Source organism: Sinohyriopsis cumingii, chromosome 11 (assembly GCF_028554795.1).
Source record: "Sinohyriopsis cumingii isolate HCF-2022 chromosome 11, ASM2855479v2, whole genome shotgun sequence".
In the NCBI taxonomy this organism is placed as follows: domain Eukaryota; kingdom Metazoa; phylum Mollusca; class Bivalvia; order Unionida; family Unionidae; genus Sinohyriopsis; species Sinohyriopsis cumingii.
The window spans coordinates 91,810,048-91,826,916 of NC_142971.1; the positions used below are offsets into that span (position 1 = coordinate 91,810,048).

The 16,869-nt window shown below is 34.9% G+C and overlaps 1 protein-coding gene across 1 annotated transcript in view; it reads right to left on the reverse strand.

Annotated features, from left to right (window-relative positions):
* Window positions 1-489: 489 nt before the first annotated feature.
* The window catches only part of LOC149788995 (von Willebrand factor D and EGF domain-containing protein-like), a 50,716-nt gene continuing 34,336 nt past the window's right edge, over window positions 490-16,869 (reverse strand). The window contains exons 13-20 of the mRNA XM_089975149.1: window positions 14,223-14,437; window positions 11,628-11,910; window positions 9,506-9,661; window positions 8,540-8,714; window positions 8,103-8,296; window positions 7,176-7,418; window positions 5,114-5,234; window positions 490-1,400 (exon numbers count right to left, since the gene is read on the reverse strand). Of these exons, the coding sequence (XP_089831275.1) occupies window positions 1,306-1,400; window positions 5,114-5,234; window positions 7,176-7,418; window positions 8,103-8,296; window positions 8,540-8,714; window positions 9,506-9,661; window positions 11,628-11,910; window positions 14,223-14,437 (1,482 nt within the window). The 3' untranslated portion in view covers window positions 490-1,305. The remainder of the gene's footprint in view (window positions 1,401-5,113; window positions 5,235-7,175; window positions 7,419-8,102; window positions 8,297-8,539; window positions 8,715-9,505; window positions 9,662-11,627; window positions 11,911-14,222; window positions 14,438-16,869) is intronic.

The following is a 16,869-nucleotide window of genomic DNA, read 5'->3' on the forward strand; positions in this document are numbered from 1 at the left end:
TAATGAGTTTTAATGGTATAAGATGTGGTCGAAGCTGATTGTGTTGAACGAAATCCACAAGCGAACAAAAATATAGATTTATCGATTTAGAAGAAAAAATATGTCCAGCAATGTTCCAGTAAAGACGAAGCTATACAGATTTCAATGATAATAACATCAAGATAAGCAGCATAAATCAGGATAGTTAGATGGTTTGGAAAAGAAAGAGTTAAAGCAGCACGCGGTGACTAAGTATCTATGAAATCAATTATACGTTTGAGATGTTTGAAACAATGTTGCTATTGCTTCAGAAGTAACTGTTTTGGAACAAAACTCATTGAAATGAAACATTGATTAACTGAACAGAAAAAAAGGTTTCCACACATACATACATAATTAATACATATATACATACATAACTAATACATACATACATACATACATACATACATACATACATACGTACAGAGCTAATACATGCATACATGCATACATACATGCATACATAACTAATACATACATACATACATACATACATACAAAACTATTTGACAGAGATATAGGTCTTCTCAAGAAACGACTGGATTGGAAAAGTTAACATGGAAAGGGACGACCACATACTCGATGCATTCACATATTTATTCAAAAATCAACAAAGAAGATAAGGAAAGGAAAATACTAGGCACTCTTTAACTTACTTAGAAAAGCTTTCAACGGTTTTACAGACTAGACTGTCGAATTATTTCATTTAAAATAAAACGATGGCTTGGGTTGACTTTGTGCCGAAGCTAGATTATGACTATAATAACACACGATGCACATCAACAGACATGACAACTGCTGACGCGAGCAATGAAAAAACAACAACAACAAAAAACAAGTGAAAAGTATGGATCAGTCTATTCACTTATTTAGCAACTGGTACATTTGGAAATGCTCCACTCAAAACTGATGGAACAGTAACAATGACAAAATATGAAATCATATTAGCAATGGGCTAAACTCCTAAATTATGAAATGTATCAGACGTAGCAAATTTAGCACAGAATTTTCAGACTTCTGCCATTTCGGACACAACAGCTACATGCAGAATACCGATGACACAACATACTTAAGCCGGACATACATGCAGCATTTTTATCCAGATTTATGTCAAATATAGTCAAAGAAATATTTTGTCAGAAACAAATGCCTAAGATTTTTTAAAATTCTGTCAGAATCAGTTTATTATATTTTCCAGTAAAAGTATTATATAATATTTATGTGAAAGTGTATTAAGTCTTAGGTATCTTTGGTCTTTTATTGATTGCATTATGCTATATATTCTTAGACAAGCTGTACGAAGATGGCCGTGAATAACATCAGAACAAGGAGGCAGACAGATCCAACATCGACCATAGAACTACCTCTTCCGGAGCATTCTGAAAATATACAATGTATATGAGGATGCATCATACATGGTTTAACATTATATAAAAAGTAGGTCAATGTGACTTTCGTGCATTTTTTATTTTTTGATGTTCTTTTGATAAATATTCCTCACATGGATAATATTTCATCTAGTCGTATGCGTATGAAAGAAATTCAATTATAGAAAGAGAAGACTACTATCACTATTTCCTAGGCTTGAGCAACTCTATATTTTGAGCTGGTCGTCCATTACATCATTCATATTCAGAATGCTACATATAGATTAAAGTTTATCTGCAGCCAAGAGACTAAATGATGAACCATGCTAAAGTTAAATCAAAGTAATCTTTATCATGCATTATGCACTTTTCACCCAAAGTAATTCTTCCATATGTGCTGACACTAGAGGCCCTACATTCTATAACCTTTAAATAGACTCATCCTATAAGGATGAGTGCTACACACATCAGTATGAGAGTTGGTCACTGTGACATCCTTTTAATGAATTAGTCACTTTTATTCACTAACATGCATGTTCTTCTAACATATGAAGGCATTCACTATTTATATTATTCTTATTAAAATTGAATGCATATGGATCCATGTCCTGTTATTAGCGTTAAGGCTTTAACTGTATCAGCAATATATTTTTATTCGATTAATTCCATACTGTCAAAACCGTATACTTAAAAGCTAGTTACAGTTATAGTATGACTTATTCTGGCTGGATTTATTTACATGTTTGAAACTGACATGTTAGTCAGTACATCATCAGAGCGAATGTCTGAATGGAACCAAACTGGGCAAAATATCAATGTTCTGAACGATAAACCAACACCAACGAGAATTGCCTCACAGGCCTCGCTCATACACTGACGTCATATCGAGCCACAAATGCGCCCCCCCCCCCCCAAGTTTCAACGCCGAGATGACCGAACAATGCAACACTTATGTGCTAATGTTTAGATTCTGAATTTTACTTACAGGAGCCAGGATTAAAAAAATTCCTTGAAGTAATAAATGAGACCTCCCCATAAAAAAAACCAACGAAACAACTTTTACAAACAAAGACAACACACATCTGGATTATGATTAATAATGGCTACTGTGATTTAACTTGACCTTTTAAACGCGGCTACAACTGTTTAAACGTTCATGCAAATGTTGATATTGCGTTCATGCAAATGTGGATATTGTTTCATTTTATTCCATGCGCACCGAACATTAGAACATTTATCTTAAATGTATGAAAATTAAAGATTTGTTCATCTGTACGCAGTTTCTTTGATGTTTTCATACTTATGACGTACCAACTCTATTTTTACTTTTCTTCTCTCTTTTTTAATTTCTCTAATACGAGTCTTATTAAGTATATATTTACCATGTACTGCATTTATTTTTTTTCGTAGTTTGTGCGGTATTCGTAAATGACGTTCTGAAACAAATACGTATGTATAATAATTTTGCTGTTACATCTACATCATGTTTAAGATTTCACCCTTTAAATTTTATGAGGTACATATTGACATTTCGGCCATTAATAATACCGTATAGAAATATGGAACAGATGCATTTTTGAAATGTGTGTGTGTCTGTGTGTTTGGGGGGGGGGGGGAGAGACACACACACATATACTCATAAAAGTTTAACAGAGAGGGGGTTTTTGTGTGCAAAAGACTTTATTAAGTGTTAATAAATTCGAGAATCAATCTGCTCTGTTGTTAGGGCTATGCAGACATCGCCACCGTAACCGCCGGCCTTTCGATTACAGAAAACCAATGAGAGACCGTTCTTGGTACTGCGATAGAGCATGCATCGACTGAAACCATGCCTAATTACTAGGTTGGTTATAGTATATGCTTTAACAAAATTGTCAGATCTGTATGAAGAGTTATTCACGGCAACCGACCACAGAGTAAATAATATTACCTAAACAAAAATCTATGCTAGCACATGCAACAGAAAGAACATCCAGTTGGTGTTAGATGAAATGTGATGAAAATTACTGACAGCCAACATAAAGGGAAGTGTCTGATCAACACTGTCGTCCAGTCATCTGAGGGTGTACAGAGATAAAGAGCGAAACACTTGGTAAAGGACGAGAACTCCCTACCAGCACAGTCAAGAAACAAGAACAGGTTACCAACTCAACAAACACCAGAGAAGATGACGGCTAGGTGTTCTTTTATCGTTAACCTGTATTGGTCTTTACGGATAGGCATGCAAGCCATAGCTGCCTTTAATATTGTTGGTTGAGAAACACAATGTGGCCAAAGTCAGATTCTTGATAGCTTTGACGGATTCAAAAGACGAATAATAAGTGGAGCCGTGATATAATTTTGGATACGAAGAAAGTGGCCCGTGAGCCAGGAAGTGAATGAAGCTGGGAACAGACTGAAGCATAGGGATATCTTTGGGAATGCAATTAAATGAAGAGAAGACATCTGCTCAAAGAAATCCAAGTGATGGAATGAAAAAGCTCAGCAGATCGATGTACCATGGTCCAGGAAGATATTCGCAGTATTAGGGATGACGAGACGTTAGCTATACCTTTGACAATGCGAATCACTGATTCCAATTACTGCTCCCATCGCCAGTAAATCTACGCAGAATGGAACCTGACAGATGATCTCACGTGCCCATTCTAACAGAAATTGGATACACTCTAGCATATCCTCTCGTCATTTCCGGTTGCCGTAGCTCAATGCAATGCAGATGGAGACACGACCTAGTCATGAGAGAGATTTCAGATAAGTTGGAGAGAGAGAAAGAGAGAAGAAATGTTTGTAACCCACGGAAGTCAGGCCCCCGGTTTATCCAGTTTGTTAACGAGATGCAACAGAAACCACAACAACAGATAATGGTGGAATATTCCAAGAAGCAGAGCCATTAGAACAGATCTCGAGAAGAAAAAATCATATTCCCAGAAATGGAGCAGATATCCCTTAGTCCAGACAATTTCGTATGGTCTGAGACTACAATGTGGATCGTTCGTGGACTCACCTTCACATAGGAAGAATTAACGGAAGGGGAACATAAAAGAAAGAAGGAGAAAAACCAAGAACTGGTAGAGACCTGTAGAGAAAATGATGGAAAACTTGGCTCTTCCCATTGGAAGTAGGATACCGGGGTTTCCTGTACATTCGACTTGAAAAATACTCCGTGCACTGAGAATAAGAGGAAGAACATGGAAAACATCAGTACAAACACTGAGCAAGGCATCAAAAAGAGCATCCAGTTGGATCTGGCTGGGTCGCGATAAAAATAATGGTTAGCAACACAGACGGACAATGTCTGATCAACACTGTTGCCCGTTATATGGAGGGTGTACAAAGATAAGGAGCGAAATTGCCGATGAAGAATGGGAACTCGGCTGATGGCGTCTATATCACCACAGCCCAAAATGTATATTTATTAACACATCAATGAATCTGGAGGAGTTTACACTATAGTACTAAAAGTAGGCGAGTGTTAAGAAAACTAGGCTGTAGTGACCCTCTTTTGATATCTGGTAGACAATTTAACTAATACATGTTTCCCACCAATATGCTTTGATACCGAATGTCAAACATTAATCATGAAATCTAGCATTATCCGTTTTATGACATCTAGACTAGTCCTGATTAGACTTCAGATTTATGCCGTACACCCTGGGGACGAGGGCATTTCATGGCTTGCCGACTCTACAGCTCAGTGACTTTGAAATGCATGCCATTAAACTAACCTGTTTTCCATTTAGGTGACCACGCTTGACTGCTGATGACTGAAGCGCAGGCTTGGCAGCTGTCGCTCGGATTGCTTTCACCATCAGTATAGCAATTGCCGTTGATATAACAATGGCCACCCTGAAATGATAAAAAGACATCCAACTTAACTAAAACAGAAATAAATGATATTAAAAAGAATAATTATGCGGCAGTACAAGTTTGGCATTCTATCCCACATTATGCACTGACGTGTAGTTCGTGTAACTGTAAAACGCGATTTGCAAATATGGCAGAAATTAATGGATAAAGAATCCGAGCCTAAGATTTAGCAATAGATGTTATTAAATGTTGTTTACCCTGCCCAAAAGTGTATGTAGAATGGGATGTGTTTGCACTTGTTGAGGAAATCGCAGAAGAGCTAATAAGCTTATGCTTTCTACTAAATTTCCCAAATCATATGTTTGTAATTGTATTTGACAAAGTTTTCTAAATGAACATGGTTTTAAGTAAATGGCAGAATCCTTCAAACCAATGAACGTACATGAAATGTTATATCGAGAGTATAATCAAGATCTTCAAATGATTTGACCCTATGGTGAAAAAAGACATTGAAAGTGAGTGGGTATAAAAGTCAGCCTAACCATCGCGTCATCCCAAATATGACATAACTATCTCTTAGTGTTCTGGACTAATGATCATCTGTAAAAACTGTGACTTTAAAATGACAGTGACACTCTCACCCACCCACCAGCTCCATCACACATACTTCGGCAGATGGAGGATGGGGATGCATGGATCTGAAATGACAATGTTTAATGAAGATATACTTCAGAGAACAATATTTCAAAGGCTTTGAGACTTATGACCGGAAAGATCTATACCTTTACCAATCTTTTGGGCAGAGTTCCGAACGAGTCAACGTGTATATTTCTCCTTATACGAATTAGATGTGCCAGCAATAAATGTGGACATGAGCCATCTAAGTGTTCACAGATCGAACAGTCGATCACGCCCCAGAATACTAAAAAATCCTCAGACTCGGGCTAAACTCAGATTTCTGATATATGATTTGTCATTGATTTTAGCTGTAAAAATAAAAATATAAGTCGTGTTTTTAAATCTCATTCATTCCTGTAATAGTGAGAACAGACTATTACATCCGTATTTTATAAATTTTGAATTATGTATTTCATATTACATTTGACAGAAACTCAATCTTTTACCTCTCTGAATATTCCCGTTTGGGGTTATTCGTTTATCTGTTGTTTTTATCAAAAGTTTGATAAAATTCTGTTTAGTAATGTTTGACCATCTAAATGCTTTACAAAGTTCATTACAAAGCAGCAGAAAGCAAACAGAGCATGATCAGTGTCCTGAGAACGCTTGAAACACGATATTCGGAACTGTCACATGCTTTCATTTGTTAGGAAATTAATAAATAATACGGTGGTTTACGTTTGGCATTTTATTTACTGACTCCATTGTATACTTGTCCTAATGGTTATGTTTTCTAATTCTCAAACTATTTGTCTGAATTATATTGGAAAGATATTTGCTTGCCCACGATCTTATACAAAATTTGTCATCGCGCCTCAATAATGTTTTAACGTTTTATACGGTATAAGCAGATCGTTTATCATAGGTACGACGCTGTTGGACCACTGACAATAGATCATGAAAATATTATCTATGAAGTATATAACGATGAATGTTTGAAGACACATGATTGTAGATTTGATGCAAGACTATTGGTAAAAATTCAAGCGACACCTGATCCAAAGTGTCGAACAATTAGAGTTTAAGGCTCAGTTCTCGAGAAACCAAGAACACTGTCACTTCAGGATACTAAGATATGACAGCTGTCCGTAAAGAAGATTGCTAAATGTAGCCACTGGTTTCGTGCTGATTTCTTGAATGAAGGGGAACTTGTAAAGACCTCGGCCTTCACCTTCGTTGACGCTGCCTCAGGGAAACTTATGTATACATATTGTATCGTTACCATTATTTGTTGCGTTGTTAGTAAACAAAATAGAGAAAATTTGTTTTGATGACAAATGGGAATAGACTTTAGATACTCACCTTTAAGATGACCCTCTCCTCCTCCAGTATAGTGCAGCGCTGATCATAGACAAACATCGACTGCCTTGCTCCAAAATTCTGCCCAAAGTTGCTCACGGATAAATTGTAAACAGTTGCCAGTTGCCTCTGGATGGATTTTGATGGAACCTTGCATCTTACTGGACAAATTAACTCAAAAAGACTTACAAACTCTGCTCTGTGGATAACAGGCTCAAGAGAGATTACTGAACCATTTACATCTACCTGGTATGGAAAATATAATGTGAATTTTATGTTTTTCGCAAGCTTTATCATTGTAAAATAAAAATGATTAAATCTGGTTCGCATCTATTAATTTTTTTTTACAAACTTAGTAGTATTGATTGTATGATATAAGAAGAAAATGTCCGACTAGGACAAAAAAAAAAATCATCGAACCCTCACATATGCAAATACAATAGCAGAACGTATGCACGGTCCACAATCAACAAACAACAAGTATATTGTAAAACTGAAATAGAATAAAAAAAAACTGAATAATAAAGTTACATGTACGTATTCAGAAAATGCTTAGGAGATAATAATATTGCACTTACCCCCCCCAACCCCAACTCCCCCCAACCCCAACCCCACACAAAATACAAACGATATATGCATGTATATAACAGGCGAGAAAGGCACTGGCTTAAGTTTATGTTACTCAGGATTTGAATGATATACTAAGACCTGAAATTTCTGGATGATTTTAATAGGAAAGCCATGATGATATCTGGTTTTGACACTTTTTAAATTAGCTGAGCTCATTCTAGGTGACGAAAATTTATTTGATTGCATGACTGTTTTACATAAGTCTATTTATAGATGCAATAGCTCGCTGAGTTCTAAACTGATATGAGTATTGGAAATAAATTCATAATCCAAATTGGCTGAAATATTATTTCTTTCTACCTGTGTCTCCTCTACTCTACATTCCAGAGATTGACTTCTGATGAAATCTTCTCCGTAAATAGAGAATCCAGAGCAGCAGTTATCCGTGGACGTGTCACACTGCCCGTCATTATACACGTCGTTCACAGGCGGGGGAGACATCACGTCAATGGAACAATCACTGGATGCAAATCCATGGTCACAGACACAAGTACCTGCACCAATCAAAATAAGGTTTAGTTCTTTTCATGATTCAACAGGAATTTTCCTTTCAAATTTATTTAAGTAATCAAATGGTTGATAAAAATAGTTAAGTAAATAAACAGTCCATGTAAAATCTCTCTCTCCCTCTCTGTATTCAAAACGTTCGTAATTGGGTGCATTTTGTCATATCATATACCGACGGTGAATCACAATGTATGTACAATTAATGATATAAACACGAAATGCTGTCGTACCGTTGTCACATCGTCCGTTGTTATTACATTGATTAGGACACGCATTTGCCAGGAATTCGTCCATTATGTTTGCATGATCCTCTTGAAATTTTTTGTCTCGAGAAATCTGTGTTTCAATACTACTTGTCCATGACCGTAGATGTGGGCTGGCCCAGCTGATGTCTCCGTTAGACATCTGTATGTAAAATAAATTGTAGGAAGCATTAAATCATGGCAATTGGCCAACTGCATGCACAAAGAAATTTCAATCTGATTAAATTAGATCTCCACTGTCCTACGTGAACATTTTGAATCTGACAGTGACCGCTTAAGGGTCATATTCTGGTGACCTTTGAATTAGCCAATAGAAATGCAGCTTTCAGAAACTTGAGGTGAATAAACTAGTTCAGCACACGTTGATGCTCTTCAGCTATGCTGCTCAGCCTACCAAACGCGAAGGTATAAGACCTCATCTGACTGGCTGATAAAGTTAGCGATTGAGGTAATATGATAAGCCACTAGAAAATAACCCATTAGCGGTCGCCCTTAGATCTTCATGTAGGACGGTGGAGATCTGATTTTAATCAGATTGAAATAAATTTTTACATTATATCTAAACTTGCTGTTCTTAACGAGGAGGAAACTATAACAATATGGGGAGATTGTTTCAGTAATATATAGCAAGAAATCCATGCAACGGGTTCATTTAGTTTGCAACTCATTACAATTTAATTAAAATACTGGCCTAAAAATGGACTCTAAAGAGGAAACATTTCTACTACATTTTCAATGTATTCAATGAATTTAAATATATATGGTTAATTTCAATATATATAATCAAGATAAAAGTTTATTTGTCTATCCATCACAAAAATAATATATGTATATTTATTTAGCTGGACGTATATTTTGGCGAATGAAAAAGGTAAAATCAGCCAAGATTTTGCGAGTCAATGTTTGTTCAGCAATCCTTATTTTCCTTAGTACCTGGTAGTCTAAAGCACATTCGTGTATAGAATTGTTCAATGTATTGATTGGAAGATCATTTTGCAGCTTGTAGTTCGGTGAAGTGGAAAAGACGGTCGTACAAGCAGTCTCTGCATCCTCTAGAGATATGTTTCCAGCACTTCGGCTGTCTCTTCCCTAGAATAATAAGGATAAATTGTATTTTCAGATTTATTCATTAAGCTCTGTACAACAAGTTACATTAGGATATATCAATAAATATTATAGACCGAATTCATACTCAAACGAAATTATTTTTCTTTGATCCCATGACAATCCATTTGTTAAAATAGTCACATCTGAAAATAAAGTACATCAATATTGACTTAATATTCACTTTCTTATTGTAACTATGCAATAGGCTTACATTAAAGGGTACTACAAGAATGTACACAGACAAGCGTGCATTTAATAGCTCGAAAAGCCAATAAAAAAAAAACGGTTGACAAACAAAATTAGAACCTTTTGTGACTCAGACGTAATAACCACTAATATTAAGGCACATTATACTTTATTTAAAAAGTAGTTGGGTAAAAATTCTAAATTGAAATTTCGTTTATATTAATCATTATTTTCTACATTTTAAAGTTACAAAGTAAAATGATGATCGTGTTTTTGTTAGCTTATAACTTTAACATGATTGTGTTACCACCAAATTCCACCCAGATAGTCCAGTTCGGCTTGTTTTCTTTTGGGGAAGTTGCGGATTAAGAAAGCAGGATTACACTTTGTGCCGGGAAGGCTTTGAAAAATAAACTCTCGTTAGGGTGTATGCTCTCACTTTGAATATTACCATTACACCGAATATTTTAGCCCTTACACCGTGTATTTTAGCCCTCACACCGTGCATGTTTATGACATACTTCGAATGAGCACAGCAGAAACTATACATTGTAAATTAATTCAAACTGATACGGGTAACTTGTCTACATAATGACAATTATAAAATGAGAAAAAATATTAAATAAACTTGCACTATAACGAAAACTTTCTTTTAAAGAATTACTACAAGTTAACTGAAAATGACACAGATATCACAAACTTGTTGTGAAGCAACTACTAGCAGATCACACAAACAGATGTCTTCACACCATAGTAGTCATGTATCAAAACAATTGTGCTTATAATGGTATAGGTAACATCAATTGTGCCAGTACACGTTTATGGGCTAAATTAAAAAGTGAATGTTTTGGATTTAGCCATTCAATATTAGCAAAATATTTTAGTGAATAAAACGTAAAATATTTAGCAACTATTTTTACTTGTAAGCAGGAAACAAGGTGTAATTAGGTACCACTAAGTTAGAATTAATTACAATGCATAGTTTGTGCTGTGTTCATTTGAAGTCATCAAACCAAATTACATGGTGTAATGACTAATTTCGGGAGGATCATTTTGATTCTTTATTAAAAGCGTTAACATGTATTTGAAGTAGAGCATGCTTTAAGTCAGGCACAAAGTGCCATTGAAATAATTAGAACACCTATCGGAATACCTTATTCCTTTTCAGTTAAGCTGAGGAAAAGAACTTGCATGTATATCGTCACCGTTGAAAACTATAATCTCAACTACTTAAGTCCATAAAGAACAATATGGTAGCGGAAGGAAACAATTTCATAATCCTTATTATTTCGGCCTTTACTGTTGTAACATATGAGTGCACTCCACTAGAGACGAGTAAACAAACACACCAAAAATGGGTGTTCCTACAACAAATTTCGACATTATTTTATGACCTAAAAGTAATGGCCGCGCGATGTTCCGACCGTGACAACACATATTATACACTTAGCTTTGCGTTGTCTCTGTTAATAATGGGTGGGATGTGTACGGTTTTGCGGGCTATCCTGAACGTTTTGATAGGTTCTTGACATCCTTATATGCATGCATGATGCTATGTACCAGAAATCACCAGTCTATTTACATTCAATATAGTTAGCCGATCCGTTCGACCACCCCACCCCACTCCCAAGTATTTTCACTCTGATATATAGTTTTGCAAGACATTTTAAGTTATTATTTGTTCAACATTTTTTTCTTCCAATGGCTTTGATAACATTCGATGTTGATGGTAGCAAAATTGTTAGTATTGTGTATATTTTACTGGAGATTGAATCTGTTGTGTGGCTCTTTTCACTCTTCTCTTCATTTCTTGGAACGACCGACTAGTAGGTCTACTGTCGTGATACGGGCATCTGACAACATCCTTCCCTTGGTGCGGATTTCTGGTGCATAACACCGATTCGTCTGGGGAGCATACACTACTGTTTATAAGGGATCTTGTTTGGGTGAAAGTAGCATTGGGACAGACACATAATAATCGCCCAATATCCCAAGTACCCGGATTATGGTTCGATTGAGTCAAAAAGCTCTCTGAGGCAGTAATTCTGAAAAATAAGAATAAAGAATAATAAATATATATTGTGCTCAGAATAGGGCATGATGCAGGCAAAGACATTTTAAATCATATAATGACTTTGACCGAGTTTCTTCTGTCTTGGAAGTCGTCTCTTTTTAGCTGACTCTTTCAGTCCATTTCCATGACAGCGTGATATGCATAATTCGTATAAAGAGAAAAATAACATTTGTGTCATTGTTTCTAATGTCAGGAGTTTTGAGAATTTACCCAAATTTAAAAATCAAATGCCATATATATATATATATATATATATATATATATATATATATATATATATATATATTCTTTACACCTATCTTTTCTTCCAGATAGTCATCGTTCTAATCCAGCATGAATATTTCTCAAAACTCATATCCAGGTGCCAATTCCTTTTGACATTGTCTATAAACATTTTATATCTCGAACCCAATATTAAAGGCTGTTCACTTCCTATCCGGCGTAACATCTAGATATTACACATCTTATGTGCTATATAACTTAATATTAAATACAGTTCCCAGCATACATTATAACCTGTGATCGAAAGTAAACGCCCTTAAACTACTATAAAATGCTATGACCCGTATGCATTATGACGTGTGATCGGAAGTAAATGCCCTTAAGCTACTATAAAATGCTATGACCCGTATGCATTATGACGTGTGATCGGAAGTAAATGCCCTTAAGCTACTATACAATGCTATGACCAGTATGCATTATGACGTTTGATCGAAAGTAAATGCCCTTAAGCTACTATAAAATGCAATGACCCGTATGCATTATGACGTGTGATCGGAAGTAAACGCCCTTAAGCTACTATAAAATGATATGACCAGTATGCATTATGACGTGTGATCGGAAGTAAATGCCCTTAAGCTACTATAAAATGCTATGACCAGTATGCATTATGACGTTTGATCGAAAGTAAATGCCCTTAAGCTACTACAAAATGCTATGACCCGTATGCATTATGACGTTTGATCGAAAGTAAATGCCCTTAAGCTACTACAAAATGCTATGGCCCGTATGAATTATGACGTGTGATCGGAAGTAAATGCCCTTAAACCTATTACATAATGTCTTGACCCATATAAATTACGAGGCGTGATCGGAAGTAAACACCATTAAGCCTAATATTGAATGCCACGACTCGTATGAGCTTCGTCGAAGATTAGTTTTGGTAATGTGGTATATACAATGTCAATAGGAAAATTCACATGATAGGGAAGGGGCAGTTATCTTACATCAGTGTCCATATGTATGCGATAGTACTTCATGTTTATTCTTCATGGTTTTGTTTTTCTTCAGGATCAAAGTAATTATAAATACTAATTTATTCATCGGTGAAATAATTCGATGACACGGTGAAATAATTCGATGACGTTTTATTTTTCGCTTCGTTATTGTTTATATCACATCTAGTTGTTTTAGCACAAGTTCTTGATTAAAGATACAACTTAGAAAATGATGTTGAAACATAGCAGTTACTTTGATAAAAATTCACGTATTTGTCTAAATCAGATATTGGTATAAATACACGTATTTGTCTAAATCAGATATTGATATAAATACACGTATTTGTCTAAATCAGATATTGGTATAAATACACGTATTTGTCTAAATCAGATATTGGTAAAAATACACGTATTTGTCTAAATCAGATATTGATATAAATGCACGTATTTGTCTAAATCAGATATTGATATAAATGCACGTATTTGTCTAAATCAGATATTGGTATAAATGCACGTATTTGTCTAAATCAGATATTGGTATAAATGCACGTATTTGTCTAAATCAGATATTGGTATAAATGCACGTATTTGTCTAAATCAGATATTGGTATAAATACACGTATTTGTCTAAATCAGATATTGATATAAATGCACGTATTTGTCTAAATCAGATATTGGTATAAATGCACGTATTTGTCTAAATCAGATATTGGTATAAATGCACGTATTTGTCTAAATCAGATATTGGTATAAATGCACGTATTTGTCTAAATTAGATATTAGTATAAATACACATATTTGTCTAAATCAGATATTGGTATAAAGATGTACTTGTCGAACTAAAAGTTTGATGTAAATTCACGTACTTCTCGAAATCAAATTTTGGTATAAATGCATGTACTTCTCTAAATCAAAACTTATCTGTTCATTTCATACTTCTTGAATTTTCATTGCAATTGTTGAAACTGCAAGTAAATAAGAATGAAGACGAGAGCGAATTTGTATGAATGTGTCATCTTCCATCAAATATGCATACGTTATGGTAAAATTATGTATGATTTCTTACTTCCAGGACAATGAGAAAGCATTGTTGTCTTGAGTAACTGTCCTAGTGTGTCTCATTACAAAATCGTCATTCTGGTTATTATTGAATGATCCACACAGGCCCTCTATTCTGTCCTCGTCTTTCTTTGATAGATATATCGCCACGTTCATCGTATTTTTGTAAGTTGCATCTCTATGAATATTTATCTCCACACGAGTGCCGATTGGTAGAAATACCTGAAAGTGGTGATTATTTCTAATTAAATCTCATTATACTATAGATAATGCTGTAATTTACATTAATATTCAAAAGTATTTTTATACACACAGTTCTTTAACATGGAGTCTAATTTGTTTCCACAAGTACAAATACAATCATATATGCAAAGAGAAGGGGTTGTGTCTATTTTTGTTACACACACACACACACACACACACACACACACACACACATAGAAAGATAGGTATATTTTTTTCTCATACAAGCGCATTCATAGAAAGTGAAAGAAGGTGGGGTACAAGTAGAGGTGCTCGGTATTACCGGCATTCAGGTTTACCGCGGTATTTTTCCGTGTTACGTATCACGGTACTATTTTTTTTTACTGTATTAGTACTGTGGTAGTTTCCGTCAGAAAGGTTTGTACGGAAATTCCCGAGTAATCGTGTTAGGACTTTAATTATATTAGCAGCATGCTTTTAATGTTTATAACAAAATAATTCAAGCATAATTTTTTCACAAATTTAAATTTGAAACAATTGATTTTGAATATTAAAGTTATAATTATATTTATGATGTTCTAATTACATGTTGGCATATGTCACGCGTGTCAAAGTGGTTACTAGATGGGGTTTTGCAAAAGATATTTGGGAAAATCCAAAATTTGGGAAAATGTCGGATTAAAAAGCATATTATTTTTTCATACAAGCACATCAGCACATACATACACAGACGGAGGTAATATTTGCCTTTGTTTTCATAAATAGAAACAAATATGCACATTCAAAAGGGAGGCGGTATATCATATGTACAAACAAGCAAACACGCTTCCAAAAGGAAAGGGATTTGGGCATATACACACACATACAAAGAAAGGGATATATTTTTGTTTTATCCATACAAACACATGCCCATACAAAGAGAGGAGTATTATTTTTGTTTTAATATATGCAAAGATCTTTCACTGTATGTATGAGTTGGTATGAAAACAATGATTAAGATAAAGAAATAATATATTGCTACAGCTTTTTATATATGCATTCGTGTGCTTCTATGAGACAAAGTGTTGACCATAACACTTTCCATATGACTGCATTCTTGGATGCATGAAAAACAAATCACACCCTACTCTCCGCTTGTATGTTAATGTATGAACTATTCAACAGACACTCTAAACTAACCTACGGACATTTATCCTACAAACGTTCTTGGTCTAAGCTATCCTACACTCTTAGTTTAAACTATCCTACACTCTTTAGTCTAAACTATCCTACACTCTTTAGTCTAAACTATCCTACACTCTTAGACTAAACTATCCTACACTCTTAGTCTAAACTATCCTACACTCTTAGTCTAAACTATCCGACACTCTTAGTCTAAACTATCCTACACTCTTTAGTCTAAACTATCCTACACTCTTAGACTAAACTATCTTACACTCTTAGTCTAAACTATCCTACACTCTTTAGTCTAAACTATCTTACACTCTTAGTCTAAACTATCCTACACTCTTAGTCTAAACTATCATACACTCTTAGTCTAAATTATCCTACACTCTTAGTCTAAACTATCCTACAGACACTCTTAGTCTAAACTATCCTACACTCTTAGTCTAAACTGTCCTACAGATACTCTTAGTCTAAACTATCCTACAGACACTCTTAGTCTAAACTATCTTACACTCTTAGTCTAAACTATCCTACATTCTTAGTCTAAATTATCCTACAGATACTCTTAGTCTAAACTATCCTACACTCTTAGTCTAAACTATCCTACACTCTTAGTCTAAATTATCTTACACTCTTAGTCTAAACTATCCTACACTCTTAGTCTAAACTGTCCTACAGACACTCTTAGTCTAAACTGTCCTACACTCTTAGTCTAAACTATCCTACACTCTTAGTCTAAACTATCCTACAGACACTCTTAGTCTAAACTATCCTACACTCTTAGTCTAAACTATCCTACACTCTTAGTCTAAACTATCATACACTCTTAGTCTAAACTATCCTACAGACACTCTTAGTCTAAACTATCCTACACTCTTAGTCTAAATTATCTTACACTCTTAGTCTAAACTATCCTACACTCTTAGTCTAAACTATCCTACACTCTTAGTCTAAATTATCTTACACTCTTAGTCTAAACTATCCTACACTCTTAGTCTAAACTATCCTACACTCTTAGTCTAAACTATCCTACAGACACTCTTAGTCTAAACTATCCTACACTCTTAGTCTAAACTATCCTACAGACACTCTTAGTCTAAACTATCCTACACTCTTAGTCTAAACTATCCTATACTCTTAGTCTAAACTATTCTACAGATACTCTTAGTCTAAACTATCCTACACCCTTAGTCTAAACTATCCTACACTCTTAGTCTAAATTATCTTACACTCTTAGTCTAAACTATCCTACACTCTTAGTCTAAACTGTCCTACAGACACTC